Source organism: Sander lucioperca, chromosome 1, assembly GCF_008315115.2.
Source record: "Sander lucioperca isolate FBNREF2018 chromosome 1, SLUC_FBN_1.2, whole genome shotgun sequence".
NCBI lineage: Eukaryota > Metazoa > Chordata > Actinopteri > Perciformes > Percidae > Sander > Sander lucioperca.
This window is the reverse complement of record NC_050173.1, coordinates 34953390-34979971: the sequence shown is the minus strand read 5'-3', so window position 1 is coordinate 34979971 and position 26582 is coordinate 34953390. Positions and strand designations below refer to the sequence as shown.

At 41.7% G+C, this 26582-nt stretch overlaps 4 protein-coding genes across 13 annotated transcripts; 2 read left to right on the top strand and 2 right to left on the bottom strand.

The window, feature by feature from the left end:
- The first annotated feature begins 2640 nt into the window (after positions 1-2640).
- On the top strand, positions 2641-8623 carry LOC116064321 (kinesin-like protein klp-20). 4 transcript variants are annotated; one of them, XM_036007609.1, is made up of 17 exons: positions 2641-3061; positions 3156-3210; positions 3302-3360; positions 3440-3490; positions 3606-3890; positions 3977-4065; positions 4155-4265; positions 4519-4647; positions 5663-5799; positions 5879-6090; positions 6195-6260; positions 6362-6473; positions 6551-6675; positions 6836-6955; positions 7141-7308; positions 8184-8334; positions 8480-8623. In XM_036007609.1, exons 5-17 carry the CDS (start codon positions 3840-3842, stop codon positions 8551-8553), a joined length of 1545 nt encoding a protein of 514 aa, XP_035863502.1. In that variant the 5' UTR covers positions 2641-3061; positions 3156-3210; positions 3302-3360; positions 3440-3490; positions 3606-3839; the 3' UTR covers positions 8554-8623. The 4 variants fall into 4 exon arrangements, with proteins under 4 accessions (XP_035863502.1, XP_035863495.1, XP_031175320.1 ...); XM_036007602.1 differs by having other exon boundaries at positions 2641-3210; XM_031319460.2 differs by having other exon boundaries at positions 2641-3360.
- On the bottom strand, positions 8604-10065 carry slc35a4 (solute carrier family 35 member A4). The gene has a single exon (XM_031319493.2). The coding sequence runs from the start codon at positions 10008-10010 to the stop codon at positions 9033-9035; it is 978 nt and encodes a 325-aa protein (XP_031175353.1). The 5' UTR covers positions 10011-10065; the 3' UTR covers positions 8604-9032.
- A 72-nt stretch (positions 10066-10137) lies between these two features.
- LOC116064357 (SLC35A4 upstream open reading frame protein) lies at positions 10138-11676 on the bottom strand. Of its 2 annotated transcripts, none has more exons than XM_031319520.2 (3): positions 11549-11676; positions 11045-11143; positions 10138-10800 (listed from the first exon to the last, which is right to left on the bottom strand). In XM_031319520.2, the coding sequence occupies exons 1-3, from the start codon at positions 11561-11563 to the stop codon at positions 10603-10605; spliced, it is 312 nt and encodes a 103-aa protein (XP_031175380.1). In that variant the 5' UTR covers positions 11564-11676; the 3' UTR covers positions 10138-10602. The 2 variants fall into 2 exon arrangements, with proteins under 2 accessions (XP_031175380.1, XP_031175381.1); XM_031319521.2 differs by lacking the exon at positions 11549-11676 and adding an exon at positions 11262-11288.
- A 35-nt stretch (positions 11677-11711) lies between these two features.
- Positions 11712-25210, top strand: hmgxb3 (HMG box domain containing 3). 6 transcript variants are annotated; one of them, XM_031319413.2, is made up of 21 exons: positions 11712-11946; positions 12480-12642; positions 12801-12975; positions 13763-14293; positions 14461-14568; positions 14730-14864; positions 15008-15252; positions 15628-15740; positions 15815-15895; positions 16110-16192; positions 16343-16450; positions 16595-16735; positions 16908-17215; positions 17340-17467; positions 18383-18514; positions 18661-18845; positions 19063-19285; positions 21356-21489; positions 23259-23378; positions 23539-23748; positions 24195-25210. In XM_031319413.2, the coding sequence occupies exons 2-21, from the start codon at positions 12503-12505 to the stop codon at positions 24792-24794; spliced, it is 3900 nt and encodes a 1299-aa protein (XP_031175273.1). In that variant the 5' UTR covers positions 11712-11946; positions 12480-12502; the 3' UTR covers positions 24795-25210. The 6 variants fall into 6 exon arrangements, with proteins under 6 accessions (XP_031175273.1, XP_031175275.1, XP_035863204.1 ...); XM_031319415.2 differs by having other exon boundaries at positions 15631-15740; positions 24195-24794; XM_036007311.1 differs by having other exon boundaries at positions 11721-11805; positions 24195-24794.
- Positions 25211-26582: the final 1372 nt, after the last annotated feature.

Here is a 26582-nt window from a genome sequence, read left to right as displayed (position 1 = left end):
ACTGCCCCCTGATGAATCCGCTCAAGATGCTCAATCTTTTCCACTCAGGGATTACAGAGATTGACTTGTTGTTCTCTACATCTCTGGAAGAACTGGATCTAAGTTATAATTATCTAGAGTTATTTAACAACCCACCACAGACCCTGAAAAAACTACTAATTATTTGTCTAATAACTGACTCATACGTCTCCCCTCTCTGGATAACCTGTCTCAGCTCCGGGAGCTAAAAGTGGACAGTAACCAGCTTACTATATTGATAAATGAGACAGGTGGCAGTTTGAGCACACTGGAGCAGCTTGACATTCTCTATGCCAGGAGGAACCCTTATCAATGTGACTGTGCCCTGAAAGAGACCGTCATCTTCCTGGACAACTCAGACAGTGCGTATGTGGAGGACTACCCTGCAGAGTTTCTGTGTACCTCACCAGCGGTCTAGCAGGGGACTCTGATAATGAGTTTGTCTCTTGAAACATGTGTGAAGGCAAAAGGTGGGATTCAACGCCACAGCTCTCCTCTCTGCCTGACACTCTTTATGGGTTTATTGTCACACCTGATTTATTTTTGTTGATGTTTGCAGCAGACAGCATCCTTGTTTGGGTACCACTTTCTAATACGCATTCTCATGAACGGGTTCGTATGATATGTTACGAAAAGTTATGCACACTAAAAACATATATTAATACGAAAATAGGAGACCTCCGACTGGTCACGTGACATTGGCTACAAAGCTCTGTGCTACAGAGCGGCAGTTGCTAGCTGTTTAAGCCGAGCAGAGCTTCATGTCGCCGACTACGGTGCTCCGCATTGTGCTACGTCAGTTCAACGGTAGTTGGTGGTTCAGTTACCTGAGAATAGGTGACTGTGAGCCGGGTACAGAGCACCGCGAGCTGCCGGTCGTGATGAACGGGTCAGCGGTAGTTGGTGGTTCAGTTACCCCAGAATAGGTGACTGCGCTGGGTAGAGCACCGCGAGCTCCTGGTCATAGTGAATGGGTCAGTGGTAGTTGGTGGTCTAGTTACCCGAGAATAAGTGACTGTGCGCTGGGTACAGGGCACCGCGAGCTGCCGGTCGTGGTGAACGGGTCAGCGGTAGTTGGTGGTTCAGTTACCCCAGAATAGGTGACTGTGCACTGGGTACAGAGGACCGCGAGCTGCCGGTCGTGGTACTGACCTCCGTCAGGTCAGCGGTAGTTGGTCTAGTTACCCAAGAATAGGTGACTGTGCGCTGGGAACAGCACCTTGAGCTGCCAGTCATTTCGGCAGAGATTACGGTTAAATTTAGGCAAGAAAAAGTGAGCGTTATGCAGCGACGAAAGTTAAGTTTAGGCACCAACACGACTAGTTAAGTTTAGGCACTAACACGACTAGTTAAGTTTAGGCACCAACACGACTAGTTAAGTTTAGGCACCAACACGACTAGTTAAGTTTAGGCACCAACACGACTAGTTAAGTTCAGGAAAAGATCGTGGTTTGCATTAAAACACTCCCAAGGAAAACGCATTTCCCGGCTGAAAGCCTTATGTTTTCCCTAGGTAGCGAACTCCGCTCCCCGGCTTGTAAGTCCTCTATGTTAACGCCCACCCATCCTCCCCGACCACCTACCACCAGCCGCATTCTTTATAGCAGCAGTCAATGTGGTGCACACAGCAAAAAAAACATGTTAAATCATACGAATTTCAGTGCTTAACTTTTTGTAGCTTTTCGAACGTGTGGTTCATGAGAACAGACTGTTTAATAAGGTATCATTTATAAAGGGTTTAACTAATAGCTTTATTATTGGCCAATATATATATATATATATATATATATATATATATATATATATATATATATATATATATATATATATATCATTATAAGCCATTATAAAAACTTTTGGGTTAACAGGTTGTGAAGAGTCCCATTTGACTACTTACTTTCCCAGAGGATCTGGACCAAAATCATTTTGTTGACAATTTAGTGTGCATTTATTAATCAATTACCAACTGCACTGTTACCACAAGGCAAAGGGATTTTTCACAACCTGTGTAATGGGAAATTTAAGCATGATTCTTTATATTTTTGTCTTATTTTCTTCTCTATTAGCTTTCTCTCACAATGCTGAAAGGGAGTTTATCTCATTCCCACATGTAGAATCTGATTCTAACTAAGTGAGAATCACAAAGTCTGGAACATAATGTGAGCACTGTTTGTCTGAACAGATAGGGGCTACAAGGTCACCCTAAAACTATCTCTCCTGATACATTTAGTTTTCCCATGCCAGTTGAGAAGCAACTTGGGGGGTGAAAGTCGTACAGGGGGAATAAGGCGAAATGGCTCCAAGATGTCTCTTGTGTTTTTTCTTGATTGTCTTCATGTGTATCAGATTGCCTGTGAGAAATGTAGAGTCATAATAAGCCAAGTGCGTGTGTGCTGTCACTCTGAAGATGTATTTAAGTTCAGTGTTTTTGTTCACTCATTGAAGACCTGTTCCACCTGTGCTGCGTGCCTTCTGTGAAATGTGTTCCTCCTATATTTGCAAATATACTTAATAAAATACAAAAAAACCTACCTTGGTTTAGTCTTCGACTGTCCTTATTTTGTTTCACCTTCTATTTTTAAAACATCTACACCTGCTGCATCGAAAAACTTCCACCACACCTGGCAACCCATAATTTGCTTGTATTAATGGTTTATACCTGATCTATAAAACATTATACATGATTAAACCATTAATAACCTTTAATTACTTCTTTAATTTAATTATTTTGTATATTTACACAATTTAAACTAAACTGATCACATACATTCATACTTGTTACTAATGTTATATCAGTCTGATCCATATTCCAATATGACGTAATAAAGATGTTTGGCGTTACTTATTTCATAATTATTACTGCTCATAGATACCCTCAGTTGCGACATTTCTGTCCATCTTGGTAACTGCACCCTGATCACCCAGACGAGTGAAAGTAGATTCTGACTCATTAATATTTCAGTACAGTGTAATGAAATCCAGGTAACCCAGTGGCTGTGCTACACATACGCATGGGATGGCCACTGTGAACATGAACGCACCTGTAAGTACCTTATTTTTAGTGTGTAAAGATGGAGACAAAATAGGGGAATTACAGTAAGACTGGCTTGTTTGTGTGAATTTCCATGTTTCTCCAGTTGTGTGAGGGAGCTGAAACAGTGAGAGTGGGAGTTGTACTTACTGAAAACCCAGGTAAAGCAAGGACAAACATGTAAAATCTATAAATTTGCTATGATGTTGTTGGGGATTTGTGTTTAAATGTTGTTTGTGTGTTTGGGGAAAGACTTTGTAGTTATTGATGAAGAAGGACATGGCATGGACTACAAATCTGGAAAGGATGAGGTAAAACAATTTCCTTCAACCAATATTCAGCAATTAGTTTTTTGAAACCTCTCACTGTTGTCATGTCTTTTCCCCTTAGGAAGCAAAGTCCTTCTCCTTTGACCAAGTTGTGACTGTTGACAACATACAGGTGACCTGATTTACACAAATGTTACTGAGCTGTACTCCACTTAGCCTCTTTACAGCTCTCCTTCACCACATTTCTGGCATGTCTGGAAACTAAAAGTCTGAATATAAATCTGCAGAGTCTCCACCCTGAGCTCCTGCAGCCTCTCACTGGGTCAATATCCAGTGGTTATAATGGAGCGCTGCTGATATGTGGAGCCTCCTCAGAGAAGATAAGCACTCTGATTGACCACAGTATCATCAAACAGGTGGAGCCCAAAACAAAACTACACTTAATTTTTTTTATATTTTTTTGAGTTTATGTTTTCTCACTATTCATCTTGTCTTAGGTCTTGGCAGATCTATTTAGTCATATGTTGTCGCAAGGGAAAGAGGAGTTGTTCCTCTCTGTGTCGTGCCTTCAGGTTTGTCCTTCTATTTAATAGCATCACCATAAATCATATTAATATTGATATAGTGCAAGATAACTTCTGATGTTTGTCAATGTCAGTTTTATCCAGATGGCAGTGCTGTGGATCTCCTGAGCCCCAATGCAGACAGACAAACTCTAAAACTTGTGGCACACGACATCCTTGGAAGGTGAGTGCAGCTGATGAGACTTACACCCCACTTGTACATTTAACTGCAGTGTTAACCAAATTTTTAGTCTTTGTCTTTTTTTTTCTCAGTCTCGTAGGAGGTTTAAGTGAGGTGTGTGTGTGTTCAGCAGAAGAAGCCTATGCTCTGTATGAAACATGCGGCGAGAGACTGAAGGCCAATGCAGGCTCCATTTCCAGCAGGTAAAGCACAGGTCAAATAACCTCTGTCTATATAATCCATTAACTGAATTACTTTGAATGGATTAATTACACAATCGAGCTAGAGTAAGTGTCTTACTGTCGCACAAGTGATTGGATTGTCACGGAGTAGATTTATCTATGTTTCCTCATCAGGTTGTTGCACAAATTGTCATTCGACTTTCCCTGTCCTGAGCTTTATTAATGAATGAACTTGTTATTGTCTCTACATGTTTGTGATGTGTGCTTCCCTCAGGTGTAGTTCCCTGTTCTCTGTCGCTGTTGAGCAGGAACTTCATCCAGAAGAGGTGGAGTCGGAGGTCTGCCGCAGCAGACTGCAGCTGTTCAGACTGGCAGGAGGAGCCAGCCGGACTGACCTCAGAGGGTCAGTCATATTACTCACATACAGTGAGCTATCTATGACATTGGCCAGAGGAGCTAAAACTGATACTGTGGATCTGGGAACTGTCCATTGGGGATTTTCTTGGTGAATTAATGAATTGCAAGAAAGTGGCAAATCAAGTTATGCTGGAGGAGGAAATGCTTTAAAAAGTACTGAAGAATTAGTTAATGAAATAAATCAAATAAACTCTACATGTTACAAGTAGGAAAGAAACTGGTGTAAATAATTAAATATAGAATGGCTGAATTCCATTTAGCTGCTTCAGTTTCAGGTTGATTGTGCATGCTGGCTTTTACTGGGACACGTGAATAGAACAAAGCCAACTTCAAAGGTGCACTATGAGTTCCTGCATGGTTTCAGCACGATTTCATTTTTGTCTCAAATCGTAGGCATCTCTCCTTGATCCGCTAGCTGCCTGCCCCCTGAATACACTGTGAAAAAGGCCGGTCTCGGGAGACAACACAGGGGTCGTAAACGTCAAACAAACACTAGAGGCACAGGCTGTGCACCAAAATACAACACCACGTTCCAGCCAATCACCGACAAGATGGTTGGGGAAGGGGGTGGGGGTTAGTGACAGTTAGTCAGTTAGTCATGACAGTTACGGAAACATGGGGGGAGAGGCGAGCTTGCTCTGTTTTGTTTGGAATTTACTTGGAACGTCAACAGAAGTGACCATGCAGGAACTCATAGTGCACCTTTAATGTATGACAAGTCAAAATGTAATAAAGTGTAAAGTAATTTGGTTCCTTTGTAAACAAAGTTATTATTTGTTAGTCTTGCAAGATCGTCTGCCAGGCATAACAATGTGTATCATATATATCATGGGAGTTGGGAACATCTTCAAGGTTATCTTTTACCTCCAAACACCCAGAGCCTCCTTACATAAAGCATGCCAAGTGTGAAGGACTCCGGCCTCTTAAAATACCAACCATGACAATGCACAGATCATAAATTCCTTCATGTCTCATAAATTTCTACCACAAACACTTTCCAGAGTCAGCCCACTGGTGAAGGTTGTGGAGCAAACCCAATGTGAACCCACAACAAGTAATAAGATCCTCCCTTTCCTCCTAAATGATGCATTAACTGGAAACAGCAGGACGGCCCTCATCTACTATATCCACCCTCGAGGTAAGTGGTCCTCTGGGCCCAGCCACACCAACTGACCAATAATTCTTTGAGCATAGAAATGACCGTCTTTATCCATCAGGTCTTCTAGATGATGAGACCCTCTCCGCTTTAGCTTTGGCTCAGAAAGCGAAAAATTTGGTAACTAAGGCCACTGTTAATCGCTGGTGTCCAAGGGCAATTGAGCAAAAGATTCGAGATGACATTGCGGATCTAAGAACCGTGATGATGTCACAGGGGGAAAGTGATGTTCACAACACCTTCAGGCTAGCAGAGCTGACCCAAAACCTGCAGGTAATTCAATTAATAAGCCTATAACGAAACAGTGCTTTCTCATCATCTTCTGTCGGGACTAATTGAGTTCATAGCTGAAATGCATTCTGTGATCTCTCTAACAGATTGTGAAAAATCAGTGTTGGGAGAAGAGGAGGGAAGAGTTAAAGAAGATAAAAGGCATAACACAGGTGCCTTCCTAAATTATTTACATTTCCACACAAGTTCAACAAAATGATAACAGAGTATGTGTGTTCCTAACATAATGAAATGTGTTGCATCAATTTGGCAGAGTTGTCGGACCCCAAATAGCAGTTTGCACAGCAGTGATCACAGAGAGTGTACAGACACAATGAAATATTTACAAGCCCAACTGAAACAAGAAATGGAAGAACATATCAGAGGTAACTTACTGTGATGGGAAATATGTTTATATATAGGCACATCAATGATATTGTGTGTGTGTTGCTCATATCCACAGAAGGTAAAGGGAATGTGGAGAAAGTGCAGGAGAGAGTAGCAAGAATCCATCAGCTGAGAGAGGCTCTCAGAGAGGAGACACTGAAGAACGGGGCTGCTACTGAGAAATCTGACCTCTGTCAACAAGTAATGCACTCTATCTATTAAATATGATATTGCATGCCTGTACATCTGACTGTAAAACGTGTTTACAAGTCTTTGTGAATACCCCATTAAGCATATAAACAAGATTTATATGTGTGAGAGTGAGCAACCCACACTCAGACATTTATTTTGCCAATTTAAGTCTCAGCTGGAATACAGCAAAGCACAGGAGCGGAGGATGCAATTTAAGGAGGACCACAGGAGATTAATTCAGGAGGAGGTGGAGAAGATGGAGAGAGACTTGGCACAGGAACAGCTACCGGTGAGATAATGAGATACACTGTTGTTTAACATTATTCAGGTTGTGATCTATCTTAGCTGTGGATGCTGAGTCAGTTTAAATTAATGCAAGGCTGGATTTATGGTGGGCATTGGGAACTACTGCATTTGCAACTTAATTCTGTTATTGCCTTGCATTTTTTATGGTTTCATCCATTCCTCTGCTAGACAGAAGGCCCCCAGAGAGAGCTGCTGGTGCTGACCAGAGAGAGGCGGGTCCTGGTGATGCAGATAGAGGCCCTGCGCGCTGAGGCCCAGCAGGCTGAGCGAGACCTGCACAATCAATATTATAAACACCAAACAGAGCTGCACTGTCTGAGAGAAGAGAGCCTGCAGGTGGGAGAACACTGATTAAAATAACATCACATTTGTAATTCATTAGTTTATTATTAGTTTTAATAGTCTCTTTTAGCAATAGCATGTGTGTGGGACATACATGTGTTTGCATGAGTTACCTGTGTTTTTCAAAACACCTGTGCTGCTATGTATAAAACCGCTCAGAGTGTAATTTTGGTCTCATGTAGGAAATAATTCTAAGAATGGTGTCATAATGCACATATTAATTTACTTATTTAACTCCCAAATTATTTAAGAGAGATTGACAAGTCTCCTAAGTCAGTTGGGAGCAGCAGCTACACACTTTCCATGTTTTGGAAATGTACGATGATTGGAAAGATTTTTTTAATGCATGTAAACATGTTCTAGTAGAAACCCAATATACAAGTATGAACCTGAAAATGAGCATGATATGGGACATTTAAGGGAGGACATTTTAGTACTTAAGGAACACATTTAAACTTTGATAAACGTTTTTAGAGCAATTTCTATGTTTTGGCAGATTAACACCTCATATCAGGGATTCTGCGCAAAATCAAAACAAAAGTATTTTTAACAGACACCTGATACAAAAAAAGTTAATAAAAACATACAAAATTATATAAAACAAGCCACTTTATTATATTAATATCAGACTGTTCAGTAGAACTACAGCTGTGTGATACAATTTTCACTTTATTGCTATTATTTCCAATTTGTACTTTTGCCTTCTTTTAAAAAAAACTTATTTTGTATTTCTGTATTTATTTTTTTAAAGCATTTATCTGGAGGTTGCAATCTCAAATGTCGTACTTGTACAAAAATATTCTAAAAAAAGCATTCTTTTCCTGCCGTCTTTCATGCATCACAGTCGTTCTGTGTCCACTGCTCTCCAGGTGTTCAGAGTGTTTCGTCAGGTAAGCAAGGAGCAGAAGAGGATGTCAGAGGACAGATACAGATGTGTGCTGCTAGAGGCTGTGCAGGATGCCGTCTACCTGTCTGCCCACAACCAGGAGCTGCAGGCTGACAACAAACAACTCCGTAAAGGTCAGTGTATGTTCCTTAACCTCAACCAGCCTTGTTGTTATATTTTAGATAGAACTTTCTCTTCACCTCTGAAGTAATATTGAAGAAATGCCAGATGTGATTCTTTCTCCCACCAGCACTCACAAATCTTCTTTTTATTTTACAGCACTGGGAGAGTTAAAGGATACTCTAGCTGTGCGAGGTGATCCTATGGCTGAACTGTTATCCCAACAACAATAAATATGACAAAAATATGCTAATGAATTATTAATCAGTAATGTAAATCATGAAAAATAAAAGGTTTTGTCAATTTATTGCTTATCATTAGCACACTTTACAACACTGATATTATCTTGGACATTGTTCTTGGCAGAGAATGAAATACAAAACAAAATGACAATAGCAGCAGTCTTCAGAAATGTTGAACTGAAGATATAATAATCCTGATTTGCATTATTATTTGAATTAACTTGCATCAGTGTAACATAAGTATATATATATTAAATTCTAAAATATGATGTAAATTGTCAAATTAGGCTTCCGCTGACATAAATGTTTACACATAATACGGTTACAAATCAAAATACATATGTTGGATTCTGGATTTCCTAAGGCAGATAGATATAAGGCAGACAAGAAATTACATCTAAACAAAATTAGGAAACAGAAGTACAGTTAGACTGTAATGAGTTCAATGGGCCTTGTGGTTCAGTTATTTACTATCTGTAGTAAAGGTAAGCTGCCAGTCCAATCATAGACACAGGTAGGAGGAAAATCGGTGTGAGCTGCAGCCCTAAGATGGCCCAAGACAACAGAGCATTAACCAGCATGGAGCAGGAAATGACAAACAGTCTAGTGATTCCACTGCCATGCTTGAGCACCACAGACATCAGGAGTCCGTTAGCTGCCTGACCTGCTATAATAGCCCAAACCACCCCCGAGTATCCCTCCAGAAAGCTCTTTTCGCCTGCTACAAAGGAGAACGATGAGAGCCCGTTGATGGCCACACCAAACCCATAGAGGTAGAAATTTTGCAAGCTGAGGGGCAGCTTCTGGCTCTTCAGCACCCTCTCTGTATAAACTGCTGCCAGCCCTGAAACACAGCAGTACACCAGCACAAGGAAAAGCCCCCAAACTGTGATATAAAGCCTGGGACCTTCCTCAGCTTCAGCCCTCTCGTGGTCCCCTAGATCCAGGCTGTTGTAGCTGTGGCACACCCCTGCACCCATGAGGAGCCCCAGAGCTAACCACTGAGAAGGTCGGAGCCTCTTGCCTAGGCAGAGGGAGTACAGCAGGGCCGTGGAGGCAATTTTCAGGTTAGAAAGGACTTGGTATGAGCTTGGGTCCATGTAGGCCTGCATGAGAACTACCAGGTTGTTGTTGACGGCGTAGAGTACGGCAGGGACTGCATAGGGGGCCACGCGGCCTAGAGGTGGAGGAGCATGTAAGGCGGATGTACCCCCTGTTAGAACAAGAGTCGCCACAGAAATCAAGAGTTTGGATAACTCAATCATGACAACACATGATGAGGGGTTGAAAGGGACTTGACCATCTACCTTGGTGAGAGTGATGAGCGGTGCATGAGAGCCATAGATAAGGACCATCAGCCCAAAGAGGACACCCCACAGAATCCTTTTCGTCCATAGTCTCCTAATCCTTACTGGGGAACTGGGTCCCACATTCTGGATCACAATCATCCTCAATTATGCAAAATAAACACTTAAGTTCCAACAAATTTGAATACTAGTTATAACGCAAAGAAACTTTCCCTTTCTGGCTATTTTTCAAAAAGAAATAGCTATAAATCTCAACCATTTAAATGTCTATTATAAAATATTTAGATGCACTATTCTCTGTATGTAATTTGAACGAAATAATTAGTGTGTAGGAGACATTTGCATAAATTACTGCCTGTTTTACACACAACAAATTCAAAAAGTACCATGCTTAGATACCTGCTCCAGGCAGCAGACAAGTTATAAAATCTGATGGACCAAACATTAAAACCTTGTTGGCACAAAGTCTTCCATTTTGTGTTGACATCAAACAGATACAAGCGTAAATGAAACAAGGCAGTATTTAACCCAAAACAAAAATGCAAATAAAAAAGTAAGTCTTTTAGTTTGAGTCCCCAATGAAAATCCAGTTATATCATGACATCCATAGTCCAGTCGAAACAGAAATCTTTAAGTCTGATCCGTCACAAGCCACTGACAAGCCAGCAGCTGCAACAGTATTACTTTCTCTTGTGCCCGTTATGTCACTGATAAAACTAGCAGTCAGGTCACATTATTTCTTTCCTTTTTTCAAGCTGTTCATATACTCTTTCATGGTCCTTTCAATGTTGGGCACTTGATAGTTCTGTGCTGCATATATGCCAGTGATTGTTCCCAGCAAGACTCCCAGGAAAGCAGAGGAGCGTAGCTTGGCCACCACATAGCCGGCCAGAAAGCCCTTCAGAAATGGAGATCCCAACACTGAGCCTCCCTACAAGAGCAAGAAAATAATAGCAGAATTTTCAGCACAGCCGAACACATTTACAGTACACAGTCACATATGTTGTCAACAATATAACACTAAATTATAATAAAAGGACATTTAAGAGATTCCGACAAAACTAAACAAATAAACCATTCAGTGAGGAGAAATGCATTTGAATTGCAATAACACAAAAGGTGAATGGACGCTTACAACAGCTGAAAACGTGTGGTCAGTTTGTTAAACAACTTACCGGAGGGATTCCTACAGAAACTTCGTTCTCTACTCGCCTCTGGATTTCCTCCAACTGATTTTTGAGCTGCGTCAGATCTTTCAACTGTTTCAGAGGATCCTAAAACAAAAGCATCACATGTATATTAAGAAACAGTGTAACGTTACCAATTCCGACGTTAATGTAACTAAGGATAGCTAAAGTTGCTGTACAACAGTCTAAAGTTACAGTTACTTACAGAATTTCCCATGAAGAACTTCTGTAACAAAACAGCTCATTTGATCTAGCTAAGTTTGCTGGTTAACTGTTAACGTTAGCTGATAGCAACATAACTTAACGGCTCAATAATCGATTCAGTTAATTTAGAAGCTATCATCGGCCCGGTAATGTAATTTTACGGCCAATTTCTGCTGAGAGGAACCGTTTTTTCCTCCTCCTCTAGCAGTGGCTGTCATCTGACGAAACACGTGAAATTAATGTTGAATTATTACACATTTAAAGTCAGAGCCCAATTAACTCACTCACCTTGTCATCCGCCATGTTTGCTCAGTGGGATAATCAGTGATCGGCTCACAAGCCTGGGACACTTACTTTTACTTCGGCTCAACTACTTTGGTCTGAGTTGTGTTTGGGACGCACGCGTTACTTTAACGTGTCAAAAACGTCTCCCGTGATTGGTCCGTACTTGTTTATTCGTGCATTTGATTGGTTTAGGACCATAGCAACAAACCGCCATGTTTTTTTATCGACGAGGAACGAAGCTAACGTTACTTTACAGACATGTAGCTATGCATCGCAAAACCTTGATTTAATATGAAGTATATGCGACTTTCAGCATTACTTACCATCGGCACAATGCCTGACTTTTTCGGCGACCACTAAAGGTTGTTTAGAGCAGTTTATAGAGCATCGGGCCATTGTAGGTAAGGCTTCAATAAGAAGGCATTTCATTGGATAACTCACTGACTGTGCAGGCAGTATAAGCACACGCCAGTAAACCTACTTTTAAAGCAGGAAAAGGACCAGAGCTTTTAACGTGTTAATATAAGTCTCCCTAGCAGCTCTATGCATGACAAGTTTCCATATTTTATTTGATTATGACACTATAGTGCTATCTTCTCTCTGCATGAAGTGCCAGCCCGTAGTCACTCTATCCTACTTTCTGTGGATTTTATTAGACGAAGTACTCCTATTTGCGTCTCATCAGCTGAGATATAGCCACCTACTGAATAAACTTCAGAAATCCAGTGATGTCGTAGAGGAGTGACGCTGCGCAATTATGTGTCCGTTGAAACTTTGTATCGTCTAGGGTGTTAAAAGCATAGTATTATGCAAAGCAATATATATTTAATAAACCTAAATTTGGCTCAACTGATGCAGTCTGATACAACAATAAACTCTACCTTCATCAAGGTTCAAACATGAACAACCAACTAAGCTCACACTGTTTTTCAAGTTCGCCCTAGATCTTTGGAGATCATGGAGAAAGTGGAGGTGTTTGAGGTTGTGAAAGTGACTGAGGAGGTGGAGAGCTACTACAGCCAAATGGAGGTGACCACCCAAAAAAAGAGAAAGAGCAAAGCTCAGGAAGACAGTGCTGAGAAACCTAAGAAACCTAGGTAATGTACATAGCAAAAAAAAAAAACGTTCACACCGAGCTGTTAAAATATCATGGCACTAATTATGGCCCTGTCTTAAAACAGAATACCAGCCTCTAAAAATGTCTCCCCCATTGACATGGAGTCCATCTGTTTGTCTGTCTGGCTGTCTGTCTTAGGTCTGCCTACTTGCTATACTACTTTGATGTTCATCAGATTATGCAACAGGAAATTCCTAATCTACCACAATCAGAGATCAACAAGAGAATCAGTGAAAGCTGGAAAAGGCTCAGCGTGGCTGAGAAAGGCTACTATCTGGAAAAGGCCAAGTCTGAGAAGGAAGGCACAGACACAGTAAGCTGCATCCTCAACTTCTTTTATATAAACAAACCAGTGCATCTGAGCATCCATGGAGCCTTTTATTTCACCAATAAAACCTTCTCATAACAACAGAATAAACTCTCCTGTTCTGAAAGTAATTTGAAGGTGTGGAAATTGTTTATTTAGATATCTTTCCATGGTCAGAATATCTGTACTGCTTCTTTGCAGTTAAGTGATGTTCACTTGTTTTTAGGAGAATCTGAATCATGGTTGATGCCAAGTAAAGCTCAGCTGATACGCAACTAACTTTAAACAAAAAAGTTTAAGGGTCATCGATCATCTAAATGAGCAAAAAGTGCAAAACGCGTTGCAGAAAAGTCTATGACAAACGGAACATACTATGATAAACAAGTCAGAAGTTACATGACTAGTGCTGTTTAATACATTCTAATGCCTGCAGGGATAGTAATGTATATTCTGTTGCGTCAGTACAACCTGCAGCAGTAAATTAATGATAGTGCCAACCAGACAACCCTAGGCAATCTTTTTAAAAGGTTTCCCCATGATCAAGTGCTTGATTTGGTATAGGCTGTTGAGTATATCAGACTCCTTCTTTATGATTAAGCACTGCAGAGCACTCATGTAGTCAATTGGATTGATTTCATTTGTAATTAATACATTTGGCTCATGTAACTACAGAGAAAGTCTGAATGAAGTGACCCATTAGCATCAAGTACCACAGCAGAGATGGAGCAGCTTTTTCCTGCTTTGTCTTGACAGATAGCCATGAACAATATTTGTGATTGTGCTTTTTCCTCAGTCGTCTCTCCCCCCCTCCAAAGACCTGCCAGGCTTCCGCAAAATCCTCCCCAGAGCCAGTTACTTTGTCTTGTCTAAAGGCTGCTCCTCAAATCAGCAGCTGGAAGGCTCTCAGCCAGAGATGAGTGTGGAGTCTCTGGACTCTCCAGTGGAGGGAGGCCTGCCTTCTGTCTCTCTCACCCAAGAGCCCCAGTTCACACCTCTTGGGTTGGCCGGTGAGGGGGAGCTCTCTGAGCTGCCCATTGTTGTCGACGACATGGCAGAGGAAACAACTGTGGCGTCTAATCTCACGGCCCCCCGAGGAATCCCTCCCTCCTCCTCCTCCTCCTCCTCCTCCTCCTCCTCCTCCTCTGTCTTATGCATAGCCCCGGCCTCCACAGACACCCATGTCTCACAGGGCTCTGCTGGCCTTACAGCAAATGGGGTGATGCTGAAAGGAAAGGAGACTAGAGTTGCTGGTAGTGGTTATGGGGCGATGGTGCAGAAGATACAGGGGGAAACTACACAGGTGGTTGCTATCATACCCACCCAGGTGAGAATCAAGTGTCCTTCTACCAGTAAGCAGAATGAGCTTAATTTAGTCAAATATTATTAGTTTTATATTTTATTTTTATTGTTATTAAATTATTATTGCTTGACCATTTTAATCACCAAAAGGCATTTAACTAATGCAGTGAAATGATTTGTTTATCACTTCAGAACCTGCTAGAGCCCAAGTCTTTGCCAGGTGTCAGCTCTGTGGGCCCAGTGATGATGGTCTCTGTAGGAGCCAGCATAGAACAAAGTGCCACTCCTTCCTATAAAATGGTAATTACCCACATTATTCATCCACCTAATTAATGTCAATGCTGAAATTGGCAAGCACAGAGTCTACATACAGAAAATGATATTTAGGAATATCATTATTTAGATTTAAGATGATTGGGGGGGAGAGACATGAACCTCCATGTTTTCCTCTTTTTGTGCAGTCTGTGAAGACATACACCCGGAGAGGTCGTGGGAGGTGTCTAAATCCTGGATGTTCATTTGTGTATGTCACCCGCCACAAGCCACCAACGTGCCCTGAATGTGGGAGCCACTTGGGTGGAAAATGGATACCTGCTGTAAGTGTCAAGCAATATCTGCATATAACTGTTTGGGATGTTCAATCTTATATGAACACCCAGGAGTACAACGATTCATTCTCCAGCTATGACCTGCGGTTCAAGTCAGTTAATTTTGAATTTTGGCTGCATTTATAAATTAGGCAAAGAAGACACATGAGAAAGAAGCTGTGTCCAAAAAATTGCCACAGAAAGCTGAAACCAAGACGAATGCAAGCTGCCAACCCACACCTCAGCCTGCTCAGGAGGGGAATGCTGATGTCCGTAAAACAAACGTCACTGGGAGCAAAAAAAAAGGGCAAGTTAAACAGTGCTCCAGAAAGCAGTGTGCAGTTCCTGCTGGAAAGCCACCAGAGGGCAGCAGCACCAAGGAGCAGGAGCAAACAAAGTGAGCACCCATGAAGTTTTATGCCAGTTGTTTAAGTATGTTCTATTTGCTACATGGAACCCTTAGGGTGTTGACCATGTGGACTGTAACATTTGTGTGAAAACTGTGCTGTACACCATTTGCAGATTGTTGCTTAAGTGCAGTAGGTATATAACTTTGGCTTGCTATATGTGTGATAACTAGTTACTTATTGTTGTTGTTTATTTGAAATGCTGAACTGTATAAAAGTGGGATTGTTAACCTTTTGTTAACCCAAAAATATTAATGGAACAGAAGTATAATGACACCTGTGTGTGTTGTTATTGCAGCTGTTTTTATTGCAAGTTTTGATAATAGTGTGCATCTCACTTGATATACTTTCCCTCTGACATTAAGTAGACAGATGCAAGAAAGTCTTCAAGGTACGACAGTTCAAGTTCAAATCAGAAGCAATGCCACTGTTCATAAGAGGCCTGTGAGACCCATCCTTCCTGCCTACTATAGCACAGGTGAGATTAAACATCCAGCACACAGGCTGTTATCAGTGTTCAATTAAGATGTTAACATATGTTTGTGTTTCTAGGCCGGCCTTTGTTCCAGATCAGAACTGTTCACCCTGACAAAGGAAAGTTTCAGAGTGCAAACAACAATAAATCATCCACTGGTACTGTGCATTTTTAATTGTATTTGTATTATACTTTATTAAATGTAATCTTTCAGTTCGTAGTTTGGATACCGTTTTATTGTACGTTCAGTCAATGCTTATTATTGGCATAAATACCTTTTTATTATATAGAGAGGAAGGGATATGTATATATAAGTGACTGCACTTTCTGAGGTCAGTGCTCTCAACTGATATGGTCGTTGTCTAACCACAGTGCCTCGAGAGAGTTTCACAGGTCTCAAACCTAGCACTTTAAAGCAGCTCGGCCAGACGGGCCCGACAACCGCAGTCAAGCAGGTTAACACATACACACACACACACACACACACACACACACACACACACACACACACACACACACACAAACAAACACTTAGAAACAGACACACAAATACAAACAGCAAAGATGCAGATTATATCCTCACTCCTGTGCACATCTTTCCGTAGGATTCTTCTGTCCCAGCAGATGGAAGCCAGCCTGTGTCTTCATTGGTTGATAGGAGAGTGAATATCCTGTCTGTCGTGCCTTTCAAACAACACACCGTTTCCAGCTTTGTCAGTATACTACTATTCTCGGTGCAATTTAGCCTTTTTAAAAAAAAAAAAAAATGAATTACACTAAATGTTCCTTTCTAATCTATTTTTTTTCTAGATATCCATTTTTTTTTATTTGTGGATGATTTTTGCACTTTGTTTTAGGATTTGGGATTGTCTACAGCACGAGGAAGGGGTCGGTGTAAGAACCCGTCCTGTGACTATATATATAAGAACAGACACAAACCTGCAGTTTGCCCTAAATGTGGCTGTGAGCTGACCCAGAAGAACGCCAAGGGAGCAAAGGTAAAAGCTTAATTCCTCTAAGTGTAGGTTTGTGTAACCAGCTGTATCCCGTACCCTTGGATCCCTAAATCTCGATTTTCTGTTATTTGTATTTAATGACTCCCTTTCATTTAAGTGATTATTGAAGCTAACCTCTCACCTCAAAACTGGACTTCTTTTTTTCCTTTCTCAGTCTGGGACTCTGCTGGATCCGTACCAGGCCCTGAGTCCTGCTCAGAGGGACATCCAGCGCCAAAATACCCTGCAGTTACTGCACCGTTCCCTTCAGATTCCCGAGAGCGAGACTGAGCTTCAGGAAACGTTGACCCTCATCCAGGAGCTCAATAGTCTCCAGATCGTCTTGGTTCAACCAAGTGGCCAGGAGCACGAGGACGGCGTAGAGGCTGAGACGCTGGTAGAGTCCGGGTGGCCTCAGTTCTATGAATCAGCAGCTACTCACTGTGGTCTGTGTAACTACCCTCTCTTCAAAGGAAGTCAGAGGTAAGAAGATAGGTTTCTGTATCCTAACTAATCTGCTTCTTCTTTTAGTACGTCAATACCGGCATGTCGTGTTGATATCCTGTTTCCTAATGTATCTTCTTACGTGTGTGCTTGTACATCCTAGTACCATTGCAGGACAAGAGGACTGCTGGCTTCTTACTGAGACACTGATCCAGACAGCCACTCTTCAGCTCAAGGTGTGTCTCAACGTTCAGTGTCTGGCTCTGCACAGCTTCACAGACCTGCATCCAGGTAAACGGCACCACTGACAAAAACATTGTTCAACTACTTTTTTATCAAGCATCCAGAACTGAAGCCTCACAGATTGTCTTTACTCTTGGTTCATTGTCCTCCATCGTGTCAGAAGCGACTCTGTATTTGTTCAGAATCTCTCAAACACCTCTAGGAATCATGGGTATCACTTCTGTTTCATTATTTTAAAAAAGATCCACTGATTGCTTCAAGGTGGAAGCTTCTGCATTTATTCAGGGTGATTGTATGAGAGACACAATTTACAAAAATGTTTCTGACTAGACTTTTAATCAATTACAGTCAGTATTGTGTTGATCGGCCAGAAGGGGGCAGCACAACTATTAATTATGTTTACATGCCATATGATAATATTCCAGTAAATGGTAGTGGTCCCCCTTTTTTCTTGCAGTTTTCATTTGTCAAACATTTTCAACTCCTTTGCCCAGACTCATTTCAAAATGTTTTGTTCTTGTGAGAGTGTTGATGTGATGAATATAAGACAAATAATTGTAATTTTAGGATTAAGATGCCAAGTTTATTCTGATATTTAGCTGCTTAATGTGGCAAGTAAATATTTCAGACCCAGAATTATGGCACATTATGATATGAAAATGCAAAATGAATGCAAAAACTGCTTTTATCATCATCATTTTTTATCTCCAGTGTTTTAACAGAACTGTTCTGTGGCTTAGTATAAGAAACAGTAAGTCAATATTGGCTGCAGCTTTTCATACTGTTTTGTTTTATTTGCGGGCACAAGACCACAGCTAGACAGCAATGATTGGTTGACGTATTCATGGTAACAGTAATGCTTGTTCACAGTGTATGTATATAAACCACTTGTCCTGAGGAAGACGGGTTTTTTTATGGCCTTTTGTCAGCTGTGAATTGAAATCTTAATTCTTTTTGTGACAGGTTTGTTCAACATAGGGAACAGACTGCTTGTTAGTATCGACCTATTCCTGAAGATCAGGTCCAGTATCAAACTGGGCCAACCCCCCTATCAGGTAGCCAGGACCATACTAGACCACACCCCCAATCACCCTGGTAAACACTGGATTTAACTCTACATACATGAATTCTGCAACTGTGTTTCATTTTGTCTTGCATTTTTAACATTTGCAATCTAGTATCTTCTGCCTTTTACAGTATGTTTTCTATGATTTTCATTATGTCTTCTTGTTTTGCATCAGCGCATGCTTTGAGTCCAGAGGAGTTATCTCGAATTCAAGAGCTTCTCCTGAATGGCTACTGGGCATTTGAGTGTCTGACAGTGCGCGATTACAACGACATGATCTGCGGCATTTGTGGTGTTGCTCCCAAACTGGAGATTGCACAGCGATACACAAGCAACGTCCTGGAGCTAAAGAATGTGGAGGTGAGAGATTGATGCAAGGAAATTTGTCAACAAATGAAAGCCCAAGTTAGAGTCATGACAACATACTGAGAGCTGTTTAGCAATGACGGTATCATACAGTATATCTTCCACATAAAACCTAAAGAAAATCTCGTAAAGATGTTAGGTGTGTGTGCCTACATGCTGCATACTGTAGTGTCCTCTCCACATGCTTACACACATTTGATACTGTCGACAGTTTACCTGGCCTAAGTGTTCAGTCTCAGATGAGGTGAACGTGGATGACTTCTGGCTGACCATGGAAAGTGAGGCTATCGAGCAAGCGACTTTCCCCACTGACATCCCTATCACATGGGTGGATGCTTCTATCATCGCTCCCTTCATTCCCCCATTGATGAGGAGTCCCACTGTCATCAACACAGAGAAGGACAAGGTCCTGTCACACACACAGCAGCCCTCAGGTACCTGATTCTTTTAAACAACCACGGCATTTCATCTTTTTACATGCCTTAATCCTGTGATTGGGAAATCTTCAGTAGTTAAATCATTGTTTTGTCTGAAATAAGGGAGAAAGGTGTTTAGTTTCCATCATGATATGCTTGTTTTCTGGAGTTCGGATCGATCAGGGCTGTGCTAACATTGTAGCTGTTCCATAAACACAACCACAGACACAACATTGCAGAACTTACCAGGTAGTCCAACTTCCTGCTTACATTTCCCAAAGAAAGCTCCTTTTTCGTCCAGTCTTTGTCCAAATAATGGGGTGCAATAGAGATCTGGGTGCCCACAGACAGCTACAGTAATGTGTTCCTCGCACCGTATCATAGTCAGCAACCTCAGAGAGATCTAGAGCAACATAAGGTTCCTGAGATTTGCCTCTTAGGGACCCTTCAATCAGAGTTACCCATTCCTTTTTAGGCCAATCGCAAACATCTCAAAAAATAGCTCAACTTTCTCAGAGTCAAACCTTGGCACCAGAGGGAATTAATTATGGATATAAAAAATTCTCGTCGTTCCTGACGCCTATTATCTAAAGTGAGCTTAGCTTTCTCCAAGTCAAGCTTTTTCCTTTCATGCTCCTGCTCTCTCTCTTTTTCCTGTCGTTCATGTTCTTTCTGTTGACGCTCATGCGCTGGTTCACAATCTCTCGGCCTACGCTCCTGCACTCTTACTTCATAAGAGCGCAGGAGTAGAGCTAACCAAAATACTCAACATGAGTTCTGGCTTCTTAGCCTCCTCTGAAACCTCTAACTCCAAATACTCAATCACTTTCCACAGTTCCTGTCTGTCAAGCTTAACTACCCGTGCACGGGTTACTAGTTTTAAGAAACTTCTTTGGCTCAAATTCTCCCATGTTCAACTATCAGCGCTTGAATCACCAAAGGTGGGGATACAATGTGTAGACATGCTATGTTGTAACCAATGTTACCCAAATGGCAACAACAATATTGATTTGCTGAAAAGCACAAGCAACCATCCAAAACTTTCAATACCCACAAGCTAATCAGGAAAACTCAATCACATTACAGCCTAAGTCTAACAACAAAGCCAGCCATTTCAAAAGCCTAAACAGTAGGCCGTACTCGCGCCCACTTACCATAATGCTACGGTTCAAAATAGTGCCACAAAACACTACAACGCCTAATTAACACAAACCTGAATAACACACGCGGACATTCATATCCCGGACGATAGCTCCCAATTGTTACAAGGCTAAACTAACCTGGGCTCGTAGAACAAAGGAAAAAACAGCTACTAAAGGCTGACCTAGCTCATAACATTACTTATATTGTCTGCTTTCCCTGCATTTTGCGTTTAACGTAAGAATGAGACCTGAGCTTGCCTGGATGAGTGTATATCTTTCCTACTTCTAGAGGGGTTGTACTGTGTTAACTGACTAGCCCAGCCACTATTTCCATTCACGGTCGAAAGATGGCTGCTGGCATTGGTGTCCATACCGCTGGGAGCGACCTCTGCTTTGACTACACGAGCCTGCTCTCCGTGTTGTAGTTCAGGTTTTAAAAGGTGTATTTACAAAAAGTCATGTTGTGGGGAAAACAAAACAGTCTTTCAAAAAGGGTAAAAAAAAAAAAAAAAGGTTCTTTCAGTGTGTGGTTTGCAGCTCTCGTGTGTCTTGCCACTTGAAGCCTCCAGCTTCTCCTTTTTTTCTTTCCGAATGAATCTTCCACACACCTGCAATGGCTGGGTTAATCAGATCAACAACACCACACCCCTCATGTGACGTGTCACTACTGACCCCATCAAAAGGCCAACCATACCCACTCTCATGAAAGACGTAGACTGATATCATAACATCATGATGATGCAAATGTCATGCAAGGGTTCCAATTTCAATTTAGTCTCAAGTTAGTGTTACATGTTAAGTTATTCTCTCTTGCAGTACAGATTTACATGATATAATCATTTCTATGAGTAATCATTTTTATACAAAATTAGTATTAATCTATTTTGGTCACAGTGGCTTAAGGAGAGCACATTTTTCAGAGAATGGTTTAAATCATCTGTTTTAGGAAATCCATCCATTTTGGTGCGTCTCATTCATGATGGTCAGCTGAGACTCGACAAGATCGAAGATCACAGTGAGGACGAGCTGAGAACTATACTGGACCGCTGTGGGGCGAGCATCACCCCAGGCTCCACTAAGGTGTGTGTGTGTGTGTGTGCGTGTGTGTGTGTGTGTGTGTGTGTGTGTGTGTGTGTGATAAACAAATGTGCCTATTATGCTCACATGTTTTTGCTGTTTTATGGTAATGACTGGAAGTAAACATGTTGACCCTAAAATACTCGCTAGAATACGAGTGTTACTGTTTGGGAAAATAAACTAATCATGTGATAAATTCTTGGCCTAAAAAACAGGAAATCCTCCTCCCCTCCCCCGCACTCTGGGGCTGGTAAAACTTTAGTGTCTTGCTTAAGGGTATGTCAGCAAGTTGGTTTGCTTGCTGTAATGGGAGGTTGAATTTAGTTGAAATGTGGTTTCCTTATTACTTTGTGTTTGAGTTTATCGTATCTCTGCTTACTCTGGTGTAGTCATATCAGAGATGGGAACTCAAGTCTGAGACTCGGACTCGACCGAGCTGACTTCAGACTTGACTCAGACTCAACCCAAAAGACTTCAGACTTGACTCGGACTCGAGCTTCGAGACTTGTCAACAACCTGTTTTCATGCAATTATTGCTTTTTAAATCTAAATTTATTCATGTATTTCTATTTGCTTTTATTGGCGCATATACGTTGACGTATGACGAGCTGCATGTCCCCTGCCCTTTGCCATGATGTGCCTTTTGTCATTAGTTTTGCTTCAACGTCGAACTTCATCAGGCATCTCAAAACGCATCCAAATAGGTCAGTCACTTGCTAATATGAAAGAGACGTTACATTTAGCATATATCGTCACAGGTAACAAGCTAACCATCGCAAAGTGTTGTGCTAATTCTGGGAACAGGCAAAATGTATCTTTATAGTTAGTAGTTGCTGAGGCTCAGACATCCATGGCGCACAGGAGGCGGGACGCACGGATCCATCTCTCCAGGAACCAACGCTGTGTTGCGTAATTGATCCCATGGATGATTTGTAGGCTACTAAGTGAACAAGGTGTACCCGGTCCACCAAACACTGGGCCGTCTTGACTGTCTTAATTCTGCACATATTTCTGTTACTGTAGTCCTATTTACTATTTCATTATTTCATCCATGCGTGGCGCAGTGGATCCGTGCGCACTGTCACCTGCCGTGGAGACGCTGGCCTCACTAACCTCTCCTCCTCTGAGTCAGATCTCCCTCGCGTGCTGGAAACTGCTTATTGTGCGTAATTTGGACTGAGACTGAGATGCATGTTGTTCTGTAACTGGTGTGGTGCTGCCACTATTCTCTTGATTTCCACTTCGACATTAGACATTTTTTTTGAGTGAAAGAGTTACATTTAGCATATATCGTCACAGGTAACAAGCTAACCAACGCAAAGTGTTGTGCTAATGCTGGGAACAGGCAAATAGTATCTTTATAGTTGTATCCATATGATGTGACAGCTTTAGGTTAATATTTCACCAGGTCCGAGGGCTAGAGGGATGTGTTAAGTAGACCCCATAAAGTTATCCTACAACTGATTTTGATACTGTACTGTCTGGATGGTAGCTACAGGACATGCTTTGAATTCATAAGATTTAACAATACAGTGTTAGGGACAGATCAGAGGGCCAGAGACTTGACTTGGACTTGACTTGGACTCGTGGCAAAAGACTTGAGACTTGACTTGAACTTGCCCCTAAAAGACTTGAGACTTGACTTGGACTCAAGCTCAAAGACTTGAGACTTGACTTGGACTTCCAAAAAATGACTTCCGAACATCTCTGAATCAAATCTGTGTGGGAGTTTGCTTAAATAAAAGCATCCTTTCTGTCTCCCTCTGTGTTAGAATGAGCTGCTGGCCTCCCTGATCTCCTTGTACACACTTGTTCATGGTGGCCTCTCCACGGCCCCACAGCCCCCTCCACACCTCACCGCTGGCAAGTTGTCCACGGTCTGCCCCCACAAGGTAAAAACAGCAGCCCTGTCATTCTCTTCTCATATGAAAAACGGATAAATGTTACATAAGCACAGTGAAAATTGAAACTCAAATGTCCCCTGTGTATTTGTTAAGACGTTTGAAAGGGTTTAGTGTTAATCATCCATTTCTCTCCTATACCTGTGTCCAGGTGGTGTGTGGCTCTAAGTACTTGGTGAGAGGAGAGACTGCTCGAGACCACGTAGACCTGCTACTGTCCTCCCGCTACTGGCCCCCAGTCTATGTTAGTGACTGCGCCCGTAAAGTGGCACTCTGTGCAGACATGCAGTATCCAGAACAGGCAACCCAGATGTGGGGAAGAAACCAAGGCTGCTTCTCTGACCCTTTCGAAAAGCCAGAGGTAAGTGATTGAAATTAAATCAAATTATTTTCTCACTCACATGTGCTAGTTGAAATTTAAAATAAAAGAAAATCAAGGCCCGATCAGTATTTTTTGACTGTAGAAATGACAGCTATATTCACACATATGAGTGAAGAGTGACTTCAAAGTGGAACATTTAGAATATTCTGTATTTCTTAAAAAAAATGGTAGAAACTTCAGTGCTCATAAGACCTGTCAATTCAGCTGTAAAAGTAGGTTTTAATCTCTGAATTTTAGTGCTTGGTTTAGCTTTAGCCTTTTGTATGCAGAATACTAAATTAGAGATTAAGCCTGTAATATAGTACATCTACGTAGTTATAGCAAGAAAACTGGATGTCTCATATATACTGTATACATACGTGTTTCTTTTAGAAAGGTTCAAAGTGTGTTGCTGTCTAAGACAAGCTCTCCCCTTTGTTCTTTAGTTTGTGTCATGTGCTGAGCTACAAGACCAGCCGTACAGCCCTGACCTGTCACTGGTAGCAGAGAACCAGCAGGTCCACCCCATCACCAAATCACCTTGTTGCTGGCTGGTTCATCCTCCTGAAGTAGCCCAGGATCCTCCTGCTCTTCCTTCAGAGCACCACTCAATGGCCCTCTGCAGAGATCTGGAGCCCTACGTCAGCCTGATGGCTGAGCTGGAGAAAGATCAGGAAGGGGAGGATGACGAGGGGGCAGAACAGAAAGAGCAGACGGACAAAGCTGAGAACGACTCTGCAGAGAACTCAGAGGACTGTTACTCGGTAAGCCGTGCACGCCGGCAACCTGTGGTTTTCAACAACACAGCTTGCTATTACCTTTACAACCGTCTGGTAGATTTCCTCACCAGCAGAGACATTGTGAGCCAGCAGATCAACCAAGTGGTGAATGCCTGCCAACCTGGGGAGGTAGTGATCAGGGATGCTTTGTACCGACTAGGAGTGGCGCAGATCAACACAGAGAAAGAGGAAGATGAAGGAAGTGGGCTGGACGGACAGACACAAGAGGGAGGGACGGAGACCTATGAGGTTGTGCTTCCTGAATAGAAATGTTCAGGATGGACATTTAACATGCAGGCAGAGGGGTGGACTGAATGTAGAGATGGCTGCATGCAAATAAACAGAAATGCAGATGATCAGAGGGACAGCCATGAGGAGAGACGCAAATGCTACCAGAAGGATCCGATAATTTGGATGCGGTGCTATCCTCAATTCAGTGTTGCAGACGAGAGTACTTTACTCTTAGATTAGCCTGTACATCAGATCATTTAGTCAGCTGTACAATGTTTTACTGATGTGAGGAAATAGGCTGAATAATGATAAAGTGGGTTAAGTTTTTGCTGAAAATTGAGCTTATTGTAGGTGGTGAGAAAAATAATCAGTAGTGATAAAGCTTTAGTGCGTAACGTTTTGATATTAATAAACGTCCGTTACATTCAAGGCGTTGCCAAATGAGTTGCTACAAAGCTCCACATTCGAGTGAAGATAATTACCTCTTCTGAAGAGTCCATCATGTTCGCGGGTGCGATCACGTAAGGCTTGTATCATGTGGACGCTCCGACAGTTTTGTTGTCATTACTTACAATTCCTCATGGGGGCGGCAGAAACTACGCACTATAGCTTTCACTGTGAATATACTAAAAAAAGAAATTACAGGGTACAACGTCATCATGTTATCCATCTCTTATTACAGTAGAAGTGAGTGTGAGAGTTAATAAGTCAAAAGTCAGTGTTTTTTACCAATAGGGTGCCAAGACTTAAAAGTGAAAGTGTGTGTGAAGGTGATATTTCCTGTGACTGATAGAAACAGGATTTTAATAACTCAGCTAATTTAAGCCTAAATATGTATATTTAACCATGAATAATATGTTGTATTTATTTTTCCTTTTGTGTCCAGAGACATTTCTTCTTTATCTTTTTACACCTCTCCCCTGCCACTTTTTGCTTTTGAAAAGTCATGATAAATGTGTATTTGTTGATTGTACTGAATCATGATGTGGTGATGGACCTTTATTTTGGATTACATTATCTTCTCAATGGAGAGCCATTCAAGGACACATACAATCTGCTGTCTTAATTCCTGCCAACCAATCGGCAGTCCGCCTTTGAGAATGAACTGAAGATATTTAGTATATCTGTCTGCATGTGGTGCTTCAGAGAGATTACTTTTAGTCAACAATGCTTTGCTTAACTTAACTTAAAATTGTGATGGGCTAATAAGATGTTCATGAAGTGTTGAGGATGTCCCAGTGATTGAATATGGGTTCATTTGTCAAGACTTCAAGTGTTCAATAGGGACAGCTGTTGGTCAGAAGACATCACAGCAGCATGTTGTGTAGATATACAAAATATTACAACAATTAAGTCCTGTAAATAAAACTGCTGATGTAACAACTAAATATAAAGAAGTTAATGATTTTGCAGCTCTGGTCAACTTCTTTAAAATCAGTCATAAAGTTAAACGTCCTATGACATGCTGCTTTTTGGATGCTTTTATATAGGCCTCAGTGGTCCCCTAATACGGTATCTGAAGTCTCTTTCCCGAAATTCAGCCTTGGTGCAGAATTACAGCCACTAGAGCCAGTCCCACAATGAGCTTTCCTTAGTATGTGCCATTTCGGTGTCTGTAGCTTAAAATGCTTTTGAAGATGAGAGGGGGGGGGGGCAAGGTGGGGGTGTGGCCTTGACCAACTGCCACTTTGCTTGTTTGCAAGCCATGATGTCTCTCTCTTTCTCATGGGTGGACCAAATTCTCTGGGCGGGCAAAGCAGAGAAAGGGGAGGTAACCTTGCTCCTTATGAGGTCATAAGGAGGAGATTCCAGATCGGCCCATCT